General features: G+C 44.8%; 1 protein-coding gene across 1 annotated transcript; it reads left to right on the top strand.

The window, feature by feature from the left end:
- LOC119943242 (membrane-spanning 4-domains subfamily A member 8-like) lies at positions 1-13,739 on the top strand. The gene is made up of 6 exons (XM_038764022.1): positions 1-195; positions 5,480-5,602; positions 8,024-8,080; positions 9,968-10,087; positions 12,620-12,733; positions 13,516-13,739. The coding sequence occupies exons 1-6, from the start codon at positions 1-3 to the stop codon at positions 13,624-13,626; spliced, it is 720 nt and encodes a 239-aa protein (XP_038619950.1). The 3' UTR covers positions 13,627-13,739.
- Positions 13,740-20,908: the final 7,169 nt, after the last annotated feature.

A 20,908-nucleotide genomic window follows, 5' to 3' on the forward strand; every position in this document is an offset into this window, starting at 1 on the left:
ATGGCATCAAGGCCTGCCAACAGTGGTGGGGTTGGAGTGGCCCCCAAGGGGGGCATCAGTCAGCACCGGGTGGAGTCTCCGATGATCTTCCGAACCCTGCCCCCAGAGCCGGAGCCGGAGCCCGGGTGGCCTGAGAAGCTGATGAGCACGAACCTGCTGCCCAGGTTTTTGGAAGAACACAACCAGGTGTTTGGGGTAAGCCTGGCTGCGCTTTGAGCCCCTGTCCATAAACGCATTTAGTTTTTCCACATGTGCTTTCCCTAAATTGAGAAGCAGCGTGGCCTAGTGGGAAGAGCACGGGCCTTGGAGTTGGAAGGATCTGGGTTCTAATTCTGACTCCACCACTTGTCTGCTGTGTGACCTTGGGCAAGTCACTTCACTTCTCTGGGCCTGTTATCTCATCTGTATGCCCTCCCTCTGCACATCCGCCAAGGTAGCTCTCTTCCTCCCTTCAAGGCCCTACTGAGAGCTCACCTCCTCCAGGAGGCCTTCCCAGACTGAGCCTCCTCTCCCCATCCCCCCTGCCTTACCTCCTTCCCCTCCCCACAGCACCTGTATATATGTATATATGTTTGTATGTATTTATTACTCTATTTGTACATATTTATTCTATTTATTTTATTTTGTTAATATGTTTTGTTCTCTGTCTCCCCCTTCTAGACTGTGAGCCCACTCTTCGGTAGGGACCGTCTCTATGTGTTGCCAACTTGTACTTCCCAAGCGCTTAGTACAGTGCTCTGCACACAGTAAGCACTCAATAAATACGATTGAATGAATGAATGAATCTGTACAATGAGGATTAAGACTGTGAGCCCTATATGGGGCATGGACTACATCCATCCTGATTAACTTGCATCTACCCCCAGGTCTTCATACAGTGTTTAGCACACAGTAAGTGCTCAACAAATACCATAAATATATATGCTTATATGTTTGCCTAAAATATTAATTATAATTTGCTAATCCAACCATTACTGTTTCCCCCTCCCCACCCTACCTCCTCCCCCTCCCCACAGCACTTAAATATATATTTGTACAGATTTATTACTCTATTTTACTTGTACATATTTACTATTTATTTTGTTAAGGATGTGCATATAGCTTTAATTCTTTGTTCTGACGACTTTGACACCTGTCTACATGTTTTGTTTTGTTGTCTGTCTCCCCCTTCTAGACTGTGAGCCCATTGTTGGGTAGGGACCATCTCTATCTGTTGCCGACTTGTACTTCCCAAGTGCTTAGTACAGTGCTCTGCACACAGTAAGCGCTCAATAAATATGAATGAATGAAGAGTAGCAATTACATAAGACATTGCTTTAAGGGATATCAATCAGTTGTATTTATTGATCACTTAATCCATGCAGAACTCTGTACTAAGCAGTTTTAAGCTTGTTGTGGGAGAGAATGTGTCTACCAACTCTATTGCATTATGCTTTCCCAAACACTTAGTACAGTTCTCTGAGCATAGTAAACCCTCAGTAATTACCATTCCCTGGCAGTACAATACAAATTCATAGACACATTCTCTGCCCACAGGCAGTTTACAATCTAGAGTCCCTGAAAAATGTATGTCGTCTTGGGCATTTTGGAATCAGGATGGTCTAAATGTGGAAAAGAGGATATTGTGACACTGGTTTAGCTACTTAGTAAATAAGGTATAGATTAAAAAGTAATATGGAGACAATTATTGTTTTTTATATAAATCTGGGTCAATTTCCAGCCTTATTTTTTACATACCAGGATGTAAGTAATGCCAAGGGTGCCTTCAGGAGTCGAATTCTTTTCAAATGTTAGCTAGATTAGTGGGAACACTGGCCGTACCAACTCCCTGGTGTCACAGGCAGCAGCGTTGCTGAATTTAGGGCAACTGCATAGGTGCCCTCTTCATCATCATCATCAGTCGTATTTATTGAGCGCTTATTGTGTGCAGAGCACTATACTAAGTGCTTGGGAAGTACAAGTTGGCAACATATAGAGACAGTCCCTACCCAACAGTGGGCTCACAGTCTAAATTCATGAGAGCAATGGGGACAATCATCCCACAGCTTTTTGACTCCCAGACTTCCTCATCCCAGATCACTGAAAAAATCTGAGAATTTCCAATCAGGACTGAATAATAATAATCATTGTACTCAAGTGCTTTCTCTGTGCAAAGCACTGTTCTAAGCACTGGGGTAGATACACGTTCGGTTGGACACAGTGCCTGTCCCACATAGGGCTCACATTCTAATTCCCCATTTTACAGATGAGGTAACTGAGGCCCAGAGAAATGAAGTGACATGACCAAGGTCACGCAGCTGACATATGGTGGAGGTGGTATTAAAACCCATGACTCTATCCACTGAGCCACCAGCGTGAAGCAGTATGGCTTAGTGGAAAGAGCATGGGCTTTGGAGTCGGCCCACGGATTCTAATCCCCGGCACCACCATGATCTTACAGTCTAGAGATGATCGAGTTAAGTCCATTCTGAAAGTGAAGAAGTTTTAGAAAAGCTTAACCAAAATTTTATTGTTCAGGCTTTGGAGGTTAAATCTCAATATAAAAATTGATTGGGGGTAGTCCTTGGGTTTAAAAAAAGGCAAAATCCTGTTTTCCAAGTGATATAAAGGAGAGAAAGAAGTCTTGAATGGTGGATAGTTGGGTCATTACTGAGACTGGGATAAAATTAAAGAAATTGTCCCATGGTTTCTTCTCTAACAGAATCCATCACTTCTAGGTGCATAATGAAAAGTCATTCACCCAAGAGAACTGGAGAAATTGTTTCAATGGTATTTAAAGGCTTACTGTGTGCCAGGCACAGTACTGTGGTGGTGATGATGATGATGATAATAATAATAATGTTGGTATTTAAGTGCTTACTATGTTCTAAGCACTGGGGGGGATACAAGGTAATCAAAGTTGTCCCACATGGGGCTCACAGTCTTCATCCCCATTTTACAGAAGTGAGCTGAGGCCCAGAGAAGTTAAGTGACTTGCCCAAAGTCACACAACTGACAAGTGGTGGAGCTGGGATTCGAACCCATGACCTCTGACTCCCAAGCCTGGGCTCTTCCCCCTGAGCTCACACGCTACTTCTCAAGATAATCAAGTTGAACACAATTCACATCCCACATGGGACTCACAATCTTAAACCCCATTTCACAGATGAGGTCATTTAGCACAGAAAAGTGAAGTGACTTGTCCAAGGTCACACAGCAAAGTAGTGGTGCCAGCATTAGAACCCAGGTCTTCCTGATACCCAGGCCCATACCCTATCCCCTAGGTCATGATGCTTCCCACTTGTACTTACACATTTATTCGGGGTCCCTCCAGCCCCCTCCACCCATACATACACGCAAACATACACGCACACCCCTCAGCTCTCACGTATGTATGTATATATAATTGTGCAATGCATTTATTCAGATTACTTCATTTGTAAATACTTTTATATCTGTCTTCGCAGTTAGTGTGAAAGCTCCTGTGCTTCTGTTGAACTTTCTCAAGTGCTCTGCACAGTGTTTCTCACCCAGTGGGAACAATAAATACTTTTATTACCAACGCTAATCCCTTGGAGAACTTAAATGTGAAAGGAGGGTTGCCCTTCCCCACTCAATCTCTTCAATTCATAAGATTCTCTTTACACTGAAATTTTTTTCCCATATACTTTAGAGAACATTGTAACTCATTATACAGTATTTCTAATGCATTCGGGTACTTTCCAAGCGCTCAGTACAGTGCTCTGCACACAGTAAGAGCTCAATAAATACGATTGAATGAATGAATTAGGATAAAGACCAATTAGTATTTGAAAAAGTATAATACAACAGAATTGGTAGATGTAATCTCTTCCCAAGAGGAGCTTTCAGTCTGCCGGGAAACAAGATATTAAAATAGATTAGGAATAGGGGAAATATTAGAGTATAAGAATTATTACATAAGTACTGTGGGGCTGAAGTGAGTATCAAATATAGTCAATAGTACATTTATTTATTTGCTTTCTGCTGCTTGTAAATATTTTTGGCTGGTCTCTCCAAGTAGAGTATAAGTTCCCTGTGGGCAGGGAATGTGTGCTTCTGCTATATTTTTCTATGGCATCTAGTGAACTACACAGTGCTCAGCAGGCACCCAATCAATACCATGAACTACCAATTTTATTGATTGAGCACTTACTCTGGGCAGAGCACTATACAACTATTACTACTACTATGTTGAGAAGCAGTGGGGCTCAGTGGAAAGAGCCCGGGCTTTGGAGTCAGAGGTCAAGGGTTCAAATCCCAGCTCCGCCACTTGACAGCTGTGTGACTTTGGGCAAGTCACTTCACTTCTCTGTGCCTCAGTTCCCTCATCTGTAAAATGGGGATGAAGACTGTGAGTCCCCCCGTGGGGCAATCTGATCACTTTATAACCTCCTCAGCGTTTAGAACAGTGCTTTGCACATAGTAAGTGCTTAACAAATGCCATTATTCTTGTTAAGTGCTTACTATGTGTCAAGCGCTGTTCTAAGTGCTGAAGTAGATACGAAGTAATCAGGTTGGACACTATCCCTTTCTCACATGGGCTCACAGTCTTAATCCTCATTTTGCAGATGAGATAACTGAGGCCCAGAAAAGTGGAGTGACTTACCCAAGGTCACACAGCAGACAGGTGGCGGAGTCTGGATTAGAATCCAGGTCCTTCCGACTCCCAGGAAGGAAGATAAAGCACAGGCTTTATCTACTAGGCCACACTGCTTCCCAATTATTACTTTAATTACTATTACTACTACTTCAGGTTTGTGGAATGGTGTAGGGTAGATATGTTGAAAACATGAACAGGAGGATGCTTTGTGGTTGCTTATTGCACCTTTGTCATGCAGCCCTTCAAACGGAAACACAACTCCAAAGAGAGCGACTGTTTTTCTGCTTTGTTTTGGGGGGCAATCATTCAGTACTTACTGTGTGCCACACATAGGACTAAGCGCTGGGCTGTGTTCAAATCCCGGCTCCGCCGCTTGTCAGCTGTGTGACTTTGGGCAAATTACTTTACTTCTCTGTTCCTCAGTTACCTCATCTGTAAAACGGGGATTAAGATTGTGAGCCCCACATGGGTTAAGTGCTTAGTTCAGTGCTCTGCACACAATAAGCACTCAATAAATACGATTGAATGAATGCATGACAATCTGATCACCTTGTATCCTCCCCAGCGCTTAGAACAGTGCTTTACACGTAGTAAGTGCTTCACAAATACCATCATTATTATACAAGAAAACCAAGTTGGACTCAGTCTTTGATCTACATGGTACTCATAATCTAATTTGGAGGGAGAATAATTTAATCCCCATTTTACAAATGAGGAAACTGAGGCACGGAGAAATAAAGTGACTTGCCCAAGGTCCCACAGCAGATGAGTTGTGGTGCTGGAATTTGAACCCTGGTCCTCTGACTCCCAAACCCATGCTCTTTCCACTAGGCTCCACAGCTTCCCAGCCACCTTGACCCATTTGTTCTTCTCTGGCAGAGCATCCAGATCATGATTGGCCTGATCCATATCGCCCTGGGGGTCATCCTGGGGAAAATGACACCTGGGGGCTATGACTCCCTCTCTCTTCGAGGAGGATATCCATTCTGGGGAGGCATCTCGGTAAGGAAATTACATTTCTAATATTTAATACAAACCTTTCCCAGTAGCCTCTGACTGAGGACAGAGTTGATAGGCCACAAAATAAAAGCATTTCCAGCCCACCCTTCTCCCAAGAAAGGCACCCTCATAGACTACTTCCCTGGGGTAAATTGTCACCCATCTTTACCCATTTGCAAGCATGCAGAATGAACTACGAAGTGCTGAAAGAATATTAGAAATGAACAAGAGTGGGAGAGAAAATGGCTTAGCTCTCAGATAAAGAAACAAACTGTCCTGATTCTCCACTTCACCCCTCAGGAGGACACGAGGAATGGGTCTCCCAGAAATAAAGGGGAGAATGCCATCTATGGATCTCCTCGCCCGAAGATTCATGTCCAATTTCAGCAGGAAATTGACCTGGAAAGCTACTTCAGGAAGTGACTGGAAAAATATCCACAGTGTGGGCTCCAAGGGTGTAATAAGGAAATATCTCTACTTAAGATTGAGCAGTATCAGTGAGGCCTGACTGGAGTCCCTGCCTGTTCCTCTGCCCCTTTAAGCTTCATTTCCAAGCTCCTCAGTTTTCGTCGGGATGCTGAGGCTCGACACCCTGGTCTATCCCTGAAACACCCGGGAGACACACCCTTGTTCGTTTCCCCTCAAAAGAATTAGGACCTCAGGTCCAGGCTGCTGGTGAGAGCCTGCTTTTCCCTGAGCAGTGGGGCAGAGGCTTAGACCATGCCCGAGATTCCCTGCTCCACTTCATTAAGCTTATTGTGAGCAGGGAATATGACTGTTAGGCTGTTATATTGTAATAGTAATAATAAGAACAATAATAATGGCATTTATTAAGCTCTTACTATGTGCACAGCACTGTTCTAAGCACTGGGGAGGTTACAAGGTGATCAGGTTGTCCCACGGGGGGCTCACAGTCTTCAATCCCCATTTTGCAGATGAGGTCACTGAGGCCCAGAGAAGTTAAGTGACTTGCCCAAAGTCACACAGCTAACAAGCAGCAGAACCAGGATTTGAACCCCTGACATTTGACTCAAAGTGTACTCTCCCAAGCACTTAGTACAGTGCTCTGCAAACAGTAAGTGCTCAATGAATAGGATTGATTGATTTCTCCGCCCAGCAGGGTTATTCAAAACAGCCAGGAAAGCGGCCACAGCTGTGACTCATAGGGAATCAGGCCACTCAGTCAATCGTTTTTAATGAATTCTTACTGTGTGTAGAGCCCTGTACTAAGCACTTGGGAGAGTACACTACAGCAATAAACACACACATTCTCTGTCCACAATGAGCTTAAAGTATAGAAAGGCAGATGGACATTAATATAAATAAGCGATATGTACAGAAGTGCTGTGGGGCTGGGAAGGAAGATGAATAAAGGGAGCAAGTCACGGTGTCGCAGAAGGGAGTGGAAGAAGAAGAAAGGAGGGCTTAGGGAAGGCCTCTTGAGGAGATGTGCCTTCAATAAGGTTTTGAAGACAGAGAGAGTAATTGTCTGTCAGAAATGAAGAGGGAGGGTGTTCTAAGCCAGAGGCAGGACGGGGGCGAGAGGTCAGTGGCGAGATAGACGAGATCGAGGTACAGTGAGAAGGTTGGCATTGGAAGAGCGAACTGCGGGGTGAGTTGTCCGAGGAGGAGGGAAGGTGATTGAGTGCTCCCCTTCCTGGATACTTACATTTCTGCCCCTTGGGATGGGGAGGGAAGGGGGGAAGACTCAGCGAACTGGAGAATTGTACAAGGCCTAAGCTGGGAGGATCCATTAGATGTGAAACTTCCATGGTGGTTTTACACTGAAATTTTCAAATCAATTGCTTTTTTGGTGTTTGTTAAGCACTTAATATGTGCAAAGCACTGTTCTAAGTGCTGGGGGGATACAAGGTGATCAGGTTGTCCCACGTGGGGCTCACAATCTTAATCCTCATTTTCCAGATGAGGTAACTGAGGCCCAGAGAAGTTAAGTCCTGGACCAAACAGTGAAATGAAGAGGAGACACCACTACAGAGGATCACAGGGAGCATAATCAATCATTCACATTGACTGTTGCCGACTTGTACTTCCCAAGTGCTTAGTACAGTGCTCTGCACACAGTAAGCACTCAATAAATACAATTGAATGAATGAATTCACATTTGAGTGCCTACTGTGTGCAGAGCATAGTATTAAGCGCTTCTAGACTCTGAGCCCATTGTTGGGTAGGGACCGTCTCTATATGTTGCTGATTTGTACTTCCCAAGTGCTTAGTACAGTGCTCTGCATACGTAAGCGCTCAATAGATACAATTGAATGAATGAATGAAAGCATTTGGAGGAGTACAGTGTAATAGACTTGGTGGACGTGTTCCCTGTCCGAAAGTAAATAGTTTCAACTGAGCAAGGAGGTCTGCTAAAATTGTCTTTATATTTTATAAATGGCTATCTTCCTCTCTCCCCAGTTCATCATTTCAGGATCCCTCTCTGTGCATGTCGTAAAACACATTACGCCGTATATGGTAAGTTTGTCTATATCGCCTCCAGAATCACTCCAGTGTGAGTAGTAGCTTTTATAGAAATGCCTATCTAGAAAGAAACTAGTTGGCTACAAATCCAGTTATAGAAATCAGGTATTGTGTCCAAAAATCGCCTCCTCCAAGGGTCTTAGAAACAAACAGAGATGAATGCCAATCGCTTAGTCTGATATACAGAGCTTCGGTTTGTGAGTCTAGTGACCACCTCTACAGGTGGCCAGCTATGTGACCTTGAACTAGTTACTAAACCTCTCTGGGCCTCAGTTTCCTCATCTATGAAATGGGGAGAAGAAAGATTGTGAGGCCCTCTTGGATGGGATGCTGTCCAATTTCATAACCTTGGCACCTCTCCAGGGTTTAGCACATAGAAACTCAAATGCCATAATTACATCTACATGAACAGCAGTGTGGTCTAGCGGAAAGAGCACGGACCTAGAGTCAGAGGACTTGGGTTTTAACCCTGGCTGACATTTGCCTGCCGTGTTACCTTGGGCATTTTTGTTTTGTTGTCCGTCTCCCCCTTCTAGGCTGTGAGCCCGCTGTTGGGTAGGGACCGTCTCTAGATGTTGCCGAGTTGTACTTCCCAAGCGCTTAGTCCAGTGCTCTGCACACAGTAAGCACTCAATAAATACGATTGAATGAATGAATGTCGATTCACTTCTCTGAGCTTCAATTTCCTCATCTGTAAAACAGGGATTTGATGCCTTTTCTCCCTCTTAGACTGTGAGACCCATATGGGACTGTGTCCGACTTGATTAACTTGTATCTATCCCAGTGCTTAAAGCAGTGCTTGACATATATTAGGCACTTAACGAATTTCATAGTAATAATCAACCCTAATTTCTTGAGTTCAACAAATGTTGCTATAGAAATAGAAGTCAGCATAACTATCAATCAATCATCAAATGTTGCTATAGAAATAGAAGTCAACATAACTATCAATCAATTGTATTTATTGAGCACTTACTGTTTGCAGAGCACTCTACTAAATATCTGGGAGAGTACAATATACACTACCAGAACGATTGCAGATGGAGAGCGGGGCGTTCTGGGAGAGCTGTGCTCGTAGTGTCGCCATGGTTCAAAAACTGTACTAAGCACTGGGGTGAATACAAGCGAATTGGGTTGGACACAGTCCCTGTCCCATGTGGGGCTCAATAAATACGATTGGATGAATGGGGATCACAGTCTTAATCCCCATTTTACAGATGAGGTAAGTGAGGCACAGAGAAGTGAAGTGATTTTCCTAAGGCCACATAACAGACAAGTGGCAGAACTGGGATTAGAACCCATGACCTTCTGACTCCGGTCCTGTGCTCTATTCTCCGTACCATGCTGGTAGTTGTTAAGGGCTTATTCCTTGTCAAGCACTGTTCTAAGTTCTGGGGAAGATAAAAGATCATCAGGTTAGACCCAGTCTTTGTCCCTCACTGGGCTCACAATATAAATAGGAAGGAGAATGGGTATGTTGAACTCTCACAAACACTTTGTACAGTGCTCTGCACCCAGTAAGTGCTTAATAAATACAATTGACTGACTACTGAATCCCCATTTTACAGATGAGATAACTGAGCCCCAGTGAAGTGATTTGCTCAAGGTCACTAAGCAGACAAGTGGCAGACTCGGGATTAGAACCCAGCTCCTCTGGTGTCCAGGCCCGTGCTCTTTCCACTAAGCCCTGCTCCTACTACTCAGAGCTGGTTGACATTTTCCCTGCCCACAATAGGTTTACGGCCTAGAAAGGGAAAAGTCTAGTATTGGGAGCAAAGTGCACGTGATGTTTCTAGGTCGAAGCTGGGGCTGGAATCGTCCAGACGGCTTTCCCTCTCGCGTGGCTGACATTCCCTTTATTCCCTTTAACGTCCCTCCCAGGTGATCATGAGTGTGGGGATGAACGTGATCAGTGCCATCGTGACGATGATCGGTATCATTCTTTTCACCACAGAGCTGATTGTCAATGATTCCGACCTGGTCTCCACACCCTGGGGAAAGGTGAGTGACTGGAAAGGCCCCAGACCTCAACGGCCAGACCATTGCATGAGTGCTAAATGAAGGAGAACTTTCATTCATTGAATTGTATTTATTGAGCGCTTACTGTGCACAGAGCACTGCGCTAAGCGCTTGGCAAGTACAATTCAATCAATCAATCAATCATATTTATTGAGCGCTTACTGTGTGTAGAGCACTGTACTAAGCATTTGGGAAGTACAAGTTGGCAACATATAGAGACAGTCCCTACCTAACAGTGGGCTCACAGTCTAGAAGGGGGAGACAGAGAACAAAACCAAACATACTAACAAAATAAAATTCAGCAATAAAGAGAGATAATCCTTGCCCACACCGGGTTTAGGGATTAGAAGGGGGAAGATGGACATCAAAACAAATAGACATCACTATAAATAAATTATAGACATATACACATCAAAACAAGTAAATGGGCATCAATATAAATAGAATTAGAGAAATGTACATATATATACAAAAGTGCTGTGGGATGGGGAGAGGGGGAGAGGAAAGAGAGTGAGTCGGGATGATGCTGAGGGAAAAGGGGGGCTTACTTGTCGGCCTTAGGGATGAAACTCAGTCCTCGGGCAGAGCTGGGGGAGGTCACCCTTTTATGTAAACTCATTGTGGGTGGGGAATGTGTCTGTTTGTTTTTGTACTCTCCCAAGCACTTAATACAGTGCTCTGCACACCGTAAGCGCTCATTAAATACGATTGAATGAATGAATGAATGGAAAAACTGGTGTGGACAGTTGACACACTGCGTTCTCCTTCCTCAACAGTTGAACAGTTTCTACAAGGGTCCTGAGCCAGTCCAAAGAAGCAGCATGGCCTAGTGGATAGAGCACAGGCCTAGGAGTCAGAATAATAACAATAATAGTAATAATAATAATGGCATTTATTAAGCGCTTACTATGTGCCAAGCACTGTTCTAAGCACTGGGGAGGTTACAAGGTGTTCAGGTTGTCCCACGGGGGACTCACAGTCTTAATCCCCATTTTCCAGGTGAGGGAACTGAGGCACAGAGAAGTTAAGTGGCTTGCCCAAAGTCACACAGCTGACAATTGGTGGAGCTGGGGTTTGAACCCATGACCTCTGACTCCAAAGCCCATGCTCTTTCCATTGAGCCTCGCTGCTTCTCTAAGGGACTGGGTTTTAATCCTGCTCTGCCACTTGTCTGTGTGTGATCTTGGGCACGTCACTTCACTTCTCTGTGCCTCAGTTACCTCCTCTGTCAAATGGGGATTAAGACTATGAGCGCTATGTGAGACATGGACTGTGTCCATTCCAATTCCCTTGTATCTACTCCAGTGCTTAGTACAGTGCTTGGCACATAGTAAGAGCTTAACAAATACCATTATTATCATTATTATTATTATTATATCAGGGGCCAAGAGAGGGGAAATAAGGCCTTAAGTCACTACGAGACCATTTCACCGACTGGCAGCAGGAACAAAAAATCCTTCACCCTCCAACATGGTATATCAGACTTTGCTGTCAAAACTCTCAGCACCTTCAAATTGGTCCTACACCAATGTCCCTGCACGTGCCTGAGATAGTAGGCTAATCCCAGCTCTGCCACTCGTCTGTTGTGTGACCTTGGGCAAGCCTATTCACTTCCCTGTGCCTCAGTTACTTCAACTGTAAAATGGGGACTGAGAGTGTGAGCCCCACATGAGACAGGGACTGTGTCCAACACGATTTGCTTGTTCTACCCCAGTGCTTAGTACAGAGCCTGGCTCACAGTTAGCTTTTAACAAATACTATTATTATTATTACCACTATTAAGTGAACACTCTTGTGGATAATCTGCCAGTCAACCCTATTTAATGAAGTCATTATAATAATAATAATAATAATAATGTTGGTATTTAAGTGCTTACTATATGTCAAGCACTGTTCCAAGCACTGGGGGGAATACAAGGTGATCAGGTTGTCCCACAAGGTGATCAGGTTGTCCCACGTGGGGCTCACAGTCTTCATCTCCATTTTACAGATGAGGGAACTGAGGCCCAGAGAAGCAAAGTGACTTGTCCAAGGTCACACAGCTGACAAGTGGCAGAGTCAGGATTAGAACCCATGACCTCTGACTCCCAAGCCCGGGCTCTTTCCATTAAGCCACGCTGCTTCTCATTACTTGTTGAAAGGTCTTGGGAGTTGGGTGTTTTTGTTTGTTATTTCAGCTGTATGACCATGTGTGAATCATTTAACTTCTCTGTTAAATGGAGATTAAATCCTACTCCCACCTAACTAGCACGTAAGCCCCATACAAGACAGAGACTGTGTCCAACCCGATAAAGTTGTATCTCTCCCAGAGCTTAGAACAGTGCTTGGCACAAAGTAAATGCTTAACAAAGGCCATTATTATTGTTACTATTTATTATTATTTGAGAAGAAGGAGGGACAGGATGCCGTCCACCTCAAAGGATCCAGGGTTCCGGCTGTCTATGCTCTGGCTATGCACATGTTTCCCTAGAGAAGATGACGGGATTTGGTGATTTTCTATCTTTTGAATTTAAGATTCCTGGGAGAGGAATATCGATAATCCTGCTGCTCTTTTCTGTCCTGGAGTTTGCAATCACGTGCTTAGCCTCTCATTTCGGACTTCTGCCGTGTACCTGCAACAGGAATGAGGTGAGTTTTCAGGGTCTCTGAAAACCATCCATCGTACCTGTGCTTTGGGTCAGGTCCTTTGGGCTCTTTCCTAGAGAGCTGGGCAGTGCTCTGCTGATGGAGCAGAGACCAAGGCCATTAGCCCAGAGGCAGAGGGGCCATGGCTCCCACCTTACTCCCTCCCACTGCCTTGCTCATTCTCCCCCTAGGGTCACCGCTCCTCTCATCAACATCTCCCTCAGCCCCCCAACTCTTTCAGAGGGTGGAGCAAAGAGGACTCTTCATGCGAGAGGCAGTGTGGCCTAGGGGAAAAAGCACAGGCCTGGGAATCAGAGGACCTGGTTTCCAATCCCTGTTCCGCCATTTGCCTGCAGTACAATCTTGGGCCAGTCACTTAACTTTTCCGTGCCTCGGTTTCCTCGTCTCTAAAATGGGAATTCAATACATTTTCCTGCCTCCTCCTTAAACAGTGATAATAATAATTGTGGTATTTGTTAAGCGCTTACTATGGGCCAGGCACTGTACTAAGCACTGGGGTAGAGATGAGGTAATTGGGTAGGACACAGTACCTGTCCCGCGTGGGGCTCACAATCTTAATCCTCATTTTACAGATGGGGTAACTAAGGCAGAGAGAAGTGAAAGTTCCATGCAGAACGGAGACCTGATTGTCTTGCATCTGCGCTAGTGCTTAGTACAGTGTCTGGCACATAGTCAGCACATAACTGATACCACAATTATTATTACGACCACTAACGAGACTCCATTGACACTGGGAAAATCACATTGCTCCCTCCTCTTTTCAGGGGACTACAGTTATTTCAAATGCTCATGCTGGCAATCTTCCGGCTACATCAGCGCCTCCTGAGCCAGTTTATTCCAATATGGTGAACACTTTCACGCTGGGAGCACGATGACGTGCTGCAGTTCTCCGACTTACGGCTATCTGCATCACCCATTCCCTCCCAGTCCCGAGCCTCCGCTGGGGAAGAGCAGCTCAGTCTCCAGGGTCCCTGCGCGGGGCTCCCAGTTTTCCTCCTGGGAAGGAGGAGAGGCAAGAGGACTCTCCGGAAGCACTGCTGGAGCCTTCCATCCCGAGTCTTCCCCAGTCCTCTTCTGCCAATAAAGAATAAAGCTCGCGGTGGGTAGGGAATGTCTGTTTATTGGAATATTGTACCCTTCTAAGCGCTTAGTACAGTGTTTTTGCACACAGTAAGCCCTCAATAAATACAACTGAATGAATGGTAAAGGACGGTAACAATTTAGCTTTCTCTGGGGCTTGGGGATATGTGAGACTTTGTGTGTATGGGTGTGTGCCGGGAAGGATGAGATGATGAAACCCAGATGCGATTGGATCTTCTGGTAAAATCTAATTCATCCTTCGGCCAACATAATTATAGTAATAATAATGATATTTGTTTAGCACTTACTATGTGCCAAGCACTGTTCTAAGTACTGAGGTAGATACAGGGTAATCAGGTTGTCCCACATGGGTCTCACAGTCTTAATCCTCATTTTACAGATGAGGGAACTGTGGCCCAGAGAAGTTAAGTGACTTGCCCAAAGTCACACAGCTGACAGGTGGTGGAGCCGGAATTAGAACCCACGACCTCTGACTCCCAAGCCTGGGTTCTTTCCACTGAGCCACGCTGCAGCCAAACAATAGTACAGGCATAATCACGGCCATGGAGCTGGCTGGGGAGAGGAGTGCTCTTAGCCACACTGCTGGAAGATTAGTCCTGCCAACCCCTGACCCAATTTAGGATTTTTCCTCCCTGTCCCGGCAACAAAGATATGTCCATGTTCCCATCTTGCTCCTCCCCACAAGGAGGTAGGTAAGGCCCCAGCTCAGAGCATTGGTCCATGACCCTGCCCATTTCCAGGAGAGAAGCCAGACTATTACCCTCCCCCTCTTCAAGTCTTACTAAAAGTACATCTCCTCCAAGAGGCCTTCCCTGACTAAGCCCCCTTTCTTCTTTTCCCAACCCCTATTGGGTCACCCTGACTCGTTCCCTTTACTCATCCCTTTATTCATCCCTTTATCCTATCCCGTCTGGACTACTGCATCAGCCTTCTCTCTGATCTCCCATCCTCGTGTCTCTCCACACTTCAATCCATACTTCATGCTGCTGCCTGGATTATCTTTGTCCAGAAACACTCTGGGCATATTACTCCCCTCCTCAAAAATCTCCAGTGGCTACCAATCAATCTGCGCATCAGGCAGAAACTCCTCACCCTGGGCTTCCAGGCTGTCCATCCCCTCGCCCCCTCCTACCTCACCTCCCTTCTCCTCTTCTCCAGCCCAGCCCGCACCCTCCGCTCCTCTGCCGCTAATCTCCTCACCGTACCTCGTTCTCACCTGTCCCGCCATCGACCCCCGGCCCATGTCATCCCCCTGGCCTGGAATGCCCTCCCTCTGCCCATCCGCCAAGCTAGCTCTCTTCCTCCCTTCAAGGCCCTACTGAGAGCTCACCTCCTCCAGGAGGCCTTCCCAGACTGAGCCCCTTCCCTCCTCTCCCCCTCGTCCCCCCTCCATCCCCCCCATTTTACCTCCTTCCCTTCCCCACAGCACCTGTATATATGTATATATGTTTGTACATATTTATTACTCTATTTTACTTGTACATATCTATTCTATTTATTTTATTTTGTTAGTATGTTTGGCTTTGTTCTCTGTCTCCCCCTTTTAGACTGTGAGCCCACTGTTGGGCAGGGACTGTCTCTATATGTTGCCAACTTGTACTTCCCAAGCACTTAGTACAGTGCTCTGCACACTGTAAGTGCTCAATAAATATGATTGAATGAATGAATGAATGAATTGAAAAAATTCCCCCTCCCCTCCCCAAAGCACTTATGTAAATATATTAGAGAAGCAGCATGACCTAGTAGGAAGAACACACGTTTGGGAATCAGAGGTCTTGGGTTGGAATCCTTCAGAGGTCATGGGTTCAAATTCCAGCTCTGCCAACTGTCAGCTGTGTGACTTTGGGCAAGTCACTTCACTTCTCCGTGCCTCAGTTACTTCATCTGTAAAATGGGGATTGACTGTGAGACAACCTGATCACCTTGTAACCTCCCCAGCACTTAGAACAGCGCTTTGCACATAAGCACTTAATAAATGCCATTATTATTATTATTATATATCCCAGCTCTGCCACCTGTCAGCTGGGTGACTTTGGGCAAATCACTTAACTTCTCATTATCTCAGTTCCCTCATCTGTAAAATGAGGATTAAGACTGTGAGTCCCACATGGAACAATCTGATCACCTTGTATCTACCCGAGTACTTAGAACAGTGCTTGGCACATAGCAAGTACTTAACAAATGCCATTATTATTATTATATTGGTAATTTATATTAATGTCTGTCTCCCCATTTAAATGGTAAGCTAATTGTGGGCAGGGCATGTCTGTTTATAGTTATATAGTACTCAAGTGTTTAGTACAGTGTTCTGCACTCAGTAAGCACTCAAATATGACTGAATGAATGATTGAATGAATGAAGCCAAGGCTTGGAGGACTTAGTGGCATTCCTTCAATCTTATTTATTGAGCGCTTACTGTGTGCAGAGTACTGTACTAAGCACTTGAGCACTTCGGCTCCTAGTGATTGTATTTGCACAAACAAGCTATTTCATTTTATAGGAGAGTGTTAAGAAAAATAGTTATTTTTGCCTTTGAAGTTTCCCAGGACTTACCCATTACTAATGGAGAAACAGTGTGGCTTAGTGGATAGAGCATGGACCTAAGAGTCAGAAGGATCTGGGTTCTAATCCGGGCTCAGCCTCAGCACTCAATAAATGCGATTGAATGAATGTCTGTGTGTGACCTTGGGCAAGTCACTTCGCTTCTCTGTGCCTCGTTACCTCACCTGTAAAAAATGGGGATTGAGTGTGAGCCCAATGTGGGACCGAGACTGTCTAAATTAATTAACTTGTATCTAATCCAGCCCTTAGAACAGTGCTAGGCACATAGTAAGTGCTTAATAATAATAATTATATTTATTATTAACCAACTTAATACTATGGGCTGACAAAGCCAATATTTTAGGGGCCACATAATCCCTCAAATCCTGGGCAGTTTGGTGGCAGAATGTGAAAGAAGGGAGCTGCCCACTTGTGTCCCAAATTCTGAATGATAATAATACCAATAATTATTGTATTTGTTAAGCGCTTACTATGTGCCAGGAACCTGAACTAAGCACTGGAGTGCAAATCATGTTGGAAACAGACCCTGTCCCATGTGGGGCTCATGGTCTCCATCGCCATTTTACAAATGAGGTAAATGAGGCTCAGAGAAGTGAAATGACTTACCCAGGGTCACTGTGCAGACAAGTGGTGGAGTCGGGAAGCATCAGACTAAAGTGAAGACCAGAACGGATGAGGTCTCTGCTCCTCATACTGTAAAAGGTGGAGTTTAAATAAAAAGAACCCTCTCATTGGAGCCTAGGGCTGGGAGTCAAAAGACCTGGGTTCTAATCCCAGTGTCTGCGGCCTTGAACAAAGCATTTAATTCTCTGCATCTCAGTTTCCCCATTTGCAAGATGGGGATAAAAGTATCTGTTCTCCCTTCCTCTTTAACTCTGAGCTCCATGTAGAGTTAGGATCTGTGTCTGATCTGATTATCTTGTACCTGCTTCAGACCTTGGCATGTAATAAACACTTGATCAATAATTGCATCAATTGAGCGCTTACTGCACTAGCACTGTACTAAGCACTTGGGAAGGTACAACATAACAGAGTTGGTAGACATGTTTCCTATTCACAATGAGCTTACAGTCTAGATGGAATAAATCCTATTAATAAATTGAATTAATAAATAAATCTTAGTGGTATTATTATTACAATTGCTATTATTGTTTTAAGAAATGAACCTTCATCTGGCCAGAGTCTTGGGGCAGAGAGGGTAGAGGAGATGGTGGGAGGGAGGGGAGACAGTACCTGATTTTTAGTCTGGCTGACAATAATAATAATAATATTATTAATTGTAGTATTTGTTAAGTGTTTACTATGTCCCAAGCACTGCTCTAAGCGTTGGGGTAGAGGCAAGGTAATCAGGTCAGACGCAGTCCCTGTCCCACATGGGGTTCACAGTCATGAGGTACAGCGACATGAATTGATTTGCGTACAGAGAAGTGAAATGATTTGCCCAATGTCACCCAATAGACAAGTACCCCCGTCATCATCCCCTCTATATGTCACCAACTTGTACTTCCCAAGTGCTTAGTACAGTGCTCTACACACAGTAAGCGCTCAATAAATACGATTGAATGAATGAATAATCCCTATTTTAAAGATGAGGTAACTGAGGTCCAGAGAAGTTGTGACTTTCTCAAGGTCACACTCCAGACATGTGGTGGAGCAAGCATTAGAATCCACAACTTTTGACTTCCAGGTTTATCTCTTTCCACTAGGCCACACTGCTTCTGAGTCAATAAATGCGATTGATTGATTGATTGATTGATGAGTTTGACAGTTTTTCGAGACGGCTATTGGAAAACTCTATGTCAGATTAGGTGAAAGACCTCTATGGTGTAACAAGGCTGGCTGGATCCCAACCATATATTCATCCAGCTGGGCCCACTCCAGATGCTTATCATTCATTCATTCAATTTATTGAAGGCTTACTATGTGCAGAACACTGTACTAAATACTTGGAGTACTTGGAGAACTCATTTACTCATATGGCTTCAACTACCTCCTTTATGCGGATGGTACCCAAATCTACATATCCAACCCTGACAATAATGATGATAGTGTTTATTAAGCACTTGCTACATGCAAAGCACTGTTCTAAGCGCTGGGGAGGTTACCAAGTGATCAGGTTGTCCCACGGGGGGCTCACAGTCTTAATCCCCATTTTACAGATGAGGTAACTGAGGCACAGAGAAGTTAAGTGACTTGCCCAAAGTCACACAGCTGACAGGTGGCAGAGCTGGGATTTGAACCCATGACCTCTGACTCCAAAGCCCGGGTTCTTTCCACCGAGATCTCACTCCCTCTCTGCAGTCTCGCATCTCCTCCTGCCTTCAAGACCTCTCTACTTGGATGTCCTCCTGTCAGTTCAAAATATGGCTAAAACTGAACTTTTTATCTTCCCACTCAAACCCTATCCTCCCCCTGACTTTCCCATCTCTGCAGATGGCATCACCATCCTTCCTGTCGTGTAAGCCCATACCCTTGCTGTTATCCTTGACCCCTCTCTCTCATTCAACCCTCGTATTCAATCCATCACTAAATCCTGTCATTTCCACCTTCACAACATTGCCAAATTCCACCCTTTCCTCTCCATCCAAACTGCTACCACACGAATCCAATCACTTACCCTATTATACCTTGATAACTGTATCAGCCTCTTTGCCGACCTCCTGCCTCCTGTCTCTCCCTGCTCCAGTCCATACTTCACTCTGGTTCCCTTTTTAGGATGGCACTCTGTACAAGGTAAGCTGATTGAATGAATGCCCAGATCATTTTTCTACAAAAACACTCAGGCCATGTTTCCCCTCTCCTGAAGAAACTCCAGTGTTTGCCCATCCACCTCACATCAAACAAAAACTCCTCACCATTGGCTTTAAAGTCCTCAATCACCTTGCCCCCTCCAAACTCACCTCTCTACTCTCTTACCCCAACTTCATTCCTCTAATAATAATAATGGTATTTGTTAAGTGCTTACTATGTGCAAAGCACTGTTCTAAGCACTGGGGGGGATACAAGGCGATCAAGTTGTCCCATGTCTTGGGGATCACAGTCTTAATCCCCATTTTCCAGATGAGGTAACTGAGGCTCCAAGAAGTGAAGTGACTTGCCCAACATCACACAGTAGATGTGGCAGAGCCGGGATTCGAACCCATGACCTCTGACTCCAAAGCCTGGGCTCTTTCCACTGAGTCACGCTGCTTCTCATGCTAATTTTCTCACTGTTCCTTGATCTCATCTACTTTCCTGCCAACCTCTCAGCCACATGCTGCCCCTATCTTGGAATGCCCTCCTTCCTCAAATCTGACAGTCCATTATGCTCCCCCACTTCAAAGCCTTCAAGAGGCCTTCTCTGATTAGACCATCCTTTCCTCTTCCCCATTCCCTTCTGTCACCTGACTTCCTCCCTTTATTCCTCCCCCAACTTCCCACCCCTACAACACTTATGTACATATCTGTAATTCATTTATTAATATTAATGTCTGTCTCCCCCTCTAGACCGTAAACTCATTTTAGGCAGTGATTATGTCTGTTACGTTGCTATACTGTACTCTCTGCACATAGTAAGTGCTCAGTAAATATGATTGAATGAATGAATGAATGAAAGTGCTTAGGAGGATGCAATACAACAATAAACAGACACATTGTTGGGTAGGGATTGTCTCTATCCTTTGCCGAATTGTACTTTCCAAGTGCTTAGGACAGTGCTCTGCACACAGTAAGTGCTCAATAAATATGATTCAATGAATGAATGACACAGTCTCTGTCCACAGTGAGCTTACAGTCCCAAGAGGGAGACAGGAATTAACAGAAATAAATAAAATTACAGATATGTACATAAGTGCTGTGGGACTGGAAGGGGAGTCTGAATAAAGAGAGCAAGTTAGGGCAACACAGAAGGGAGTGGGAGAAGAGGAAAAGAGGGGAAGGCCTCTTGGAGATGTGTTTTCAATAAGGCTTTGAAAGGATGTAGGGTAATTGTCAGATATAAGGAGGGAGGGTGTTCCAAGCCTGAGCAGGATGTGGGTGAGATGTCCGCGGCGAGGTAGACGAGATTGAGGTGGCAAAGATGATATTGAGGTGAGATCGACGCCCCATAGGGCTGGAGCAGCAGCCTACTGAAGCCCACCATTGCCATGGTAATTACAGATATCAAAATATTCTTATGAGCTTAATGGGCACAACCAATTTCAATTCTTATTGATGGACTGTCTGTGAATTTACAAATGGTTGGTAAAGACACCGCAGCGTGACCTTAAATGTGGTTGGAAAACCCCAAGTCCATGAGTCCTAGAGATTCCATTTGCAATAATGAGAACTGACAGATGGCAGTTGTGAGGCACCACAGTTCCCACTCCGTGCAACACAACCCCAGAATACTCCTCGTCTGAGTTTGTTTAGGTCTCAGAGCCTATCCATTTTTTTCATTCCTTAGGCACAAACTCTATATTTGCTGCTAGGTTTCCATAAAAATATCTTTCATGTGAGTTCAGGACTGTGTCATTT

This window comes from Tachyglossus aculeatus, chromosome 22 (assembly GCF_015852505.1).
Source record: "Tachyglossus aculeatus isolate mTacAcu1 chromosome 22, mTacAcu1.pri, whole genome shotgun sequence".
Lineage (NCBI taxonomy): Eukaryota > Metazoa > Chordata > Mammalia > Monotremata > Tachyglossidae > Tachyglossus > Tachyglossus aculeatus.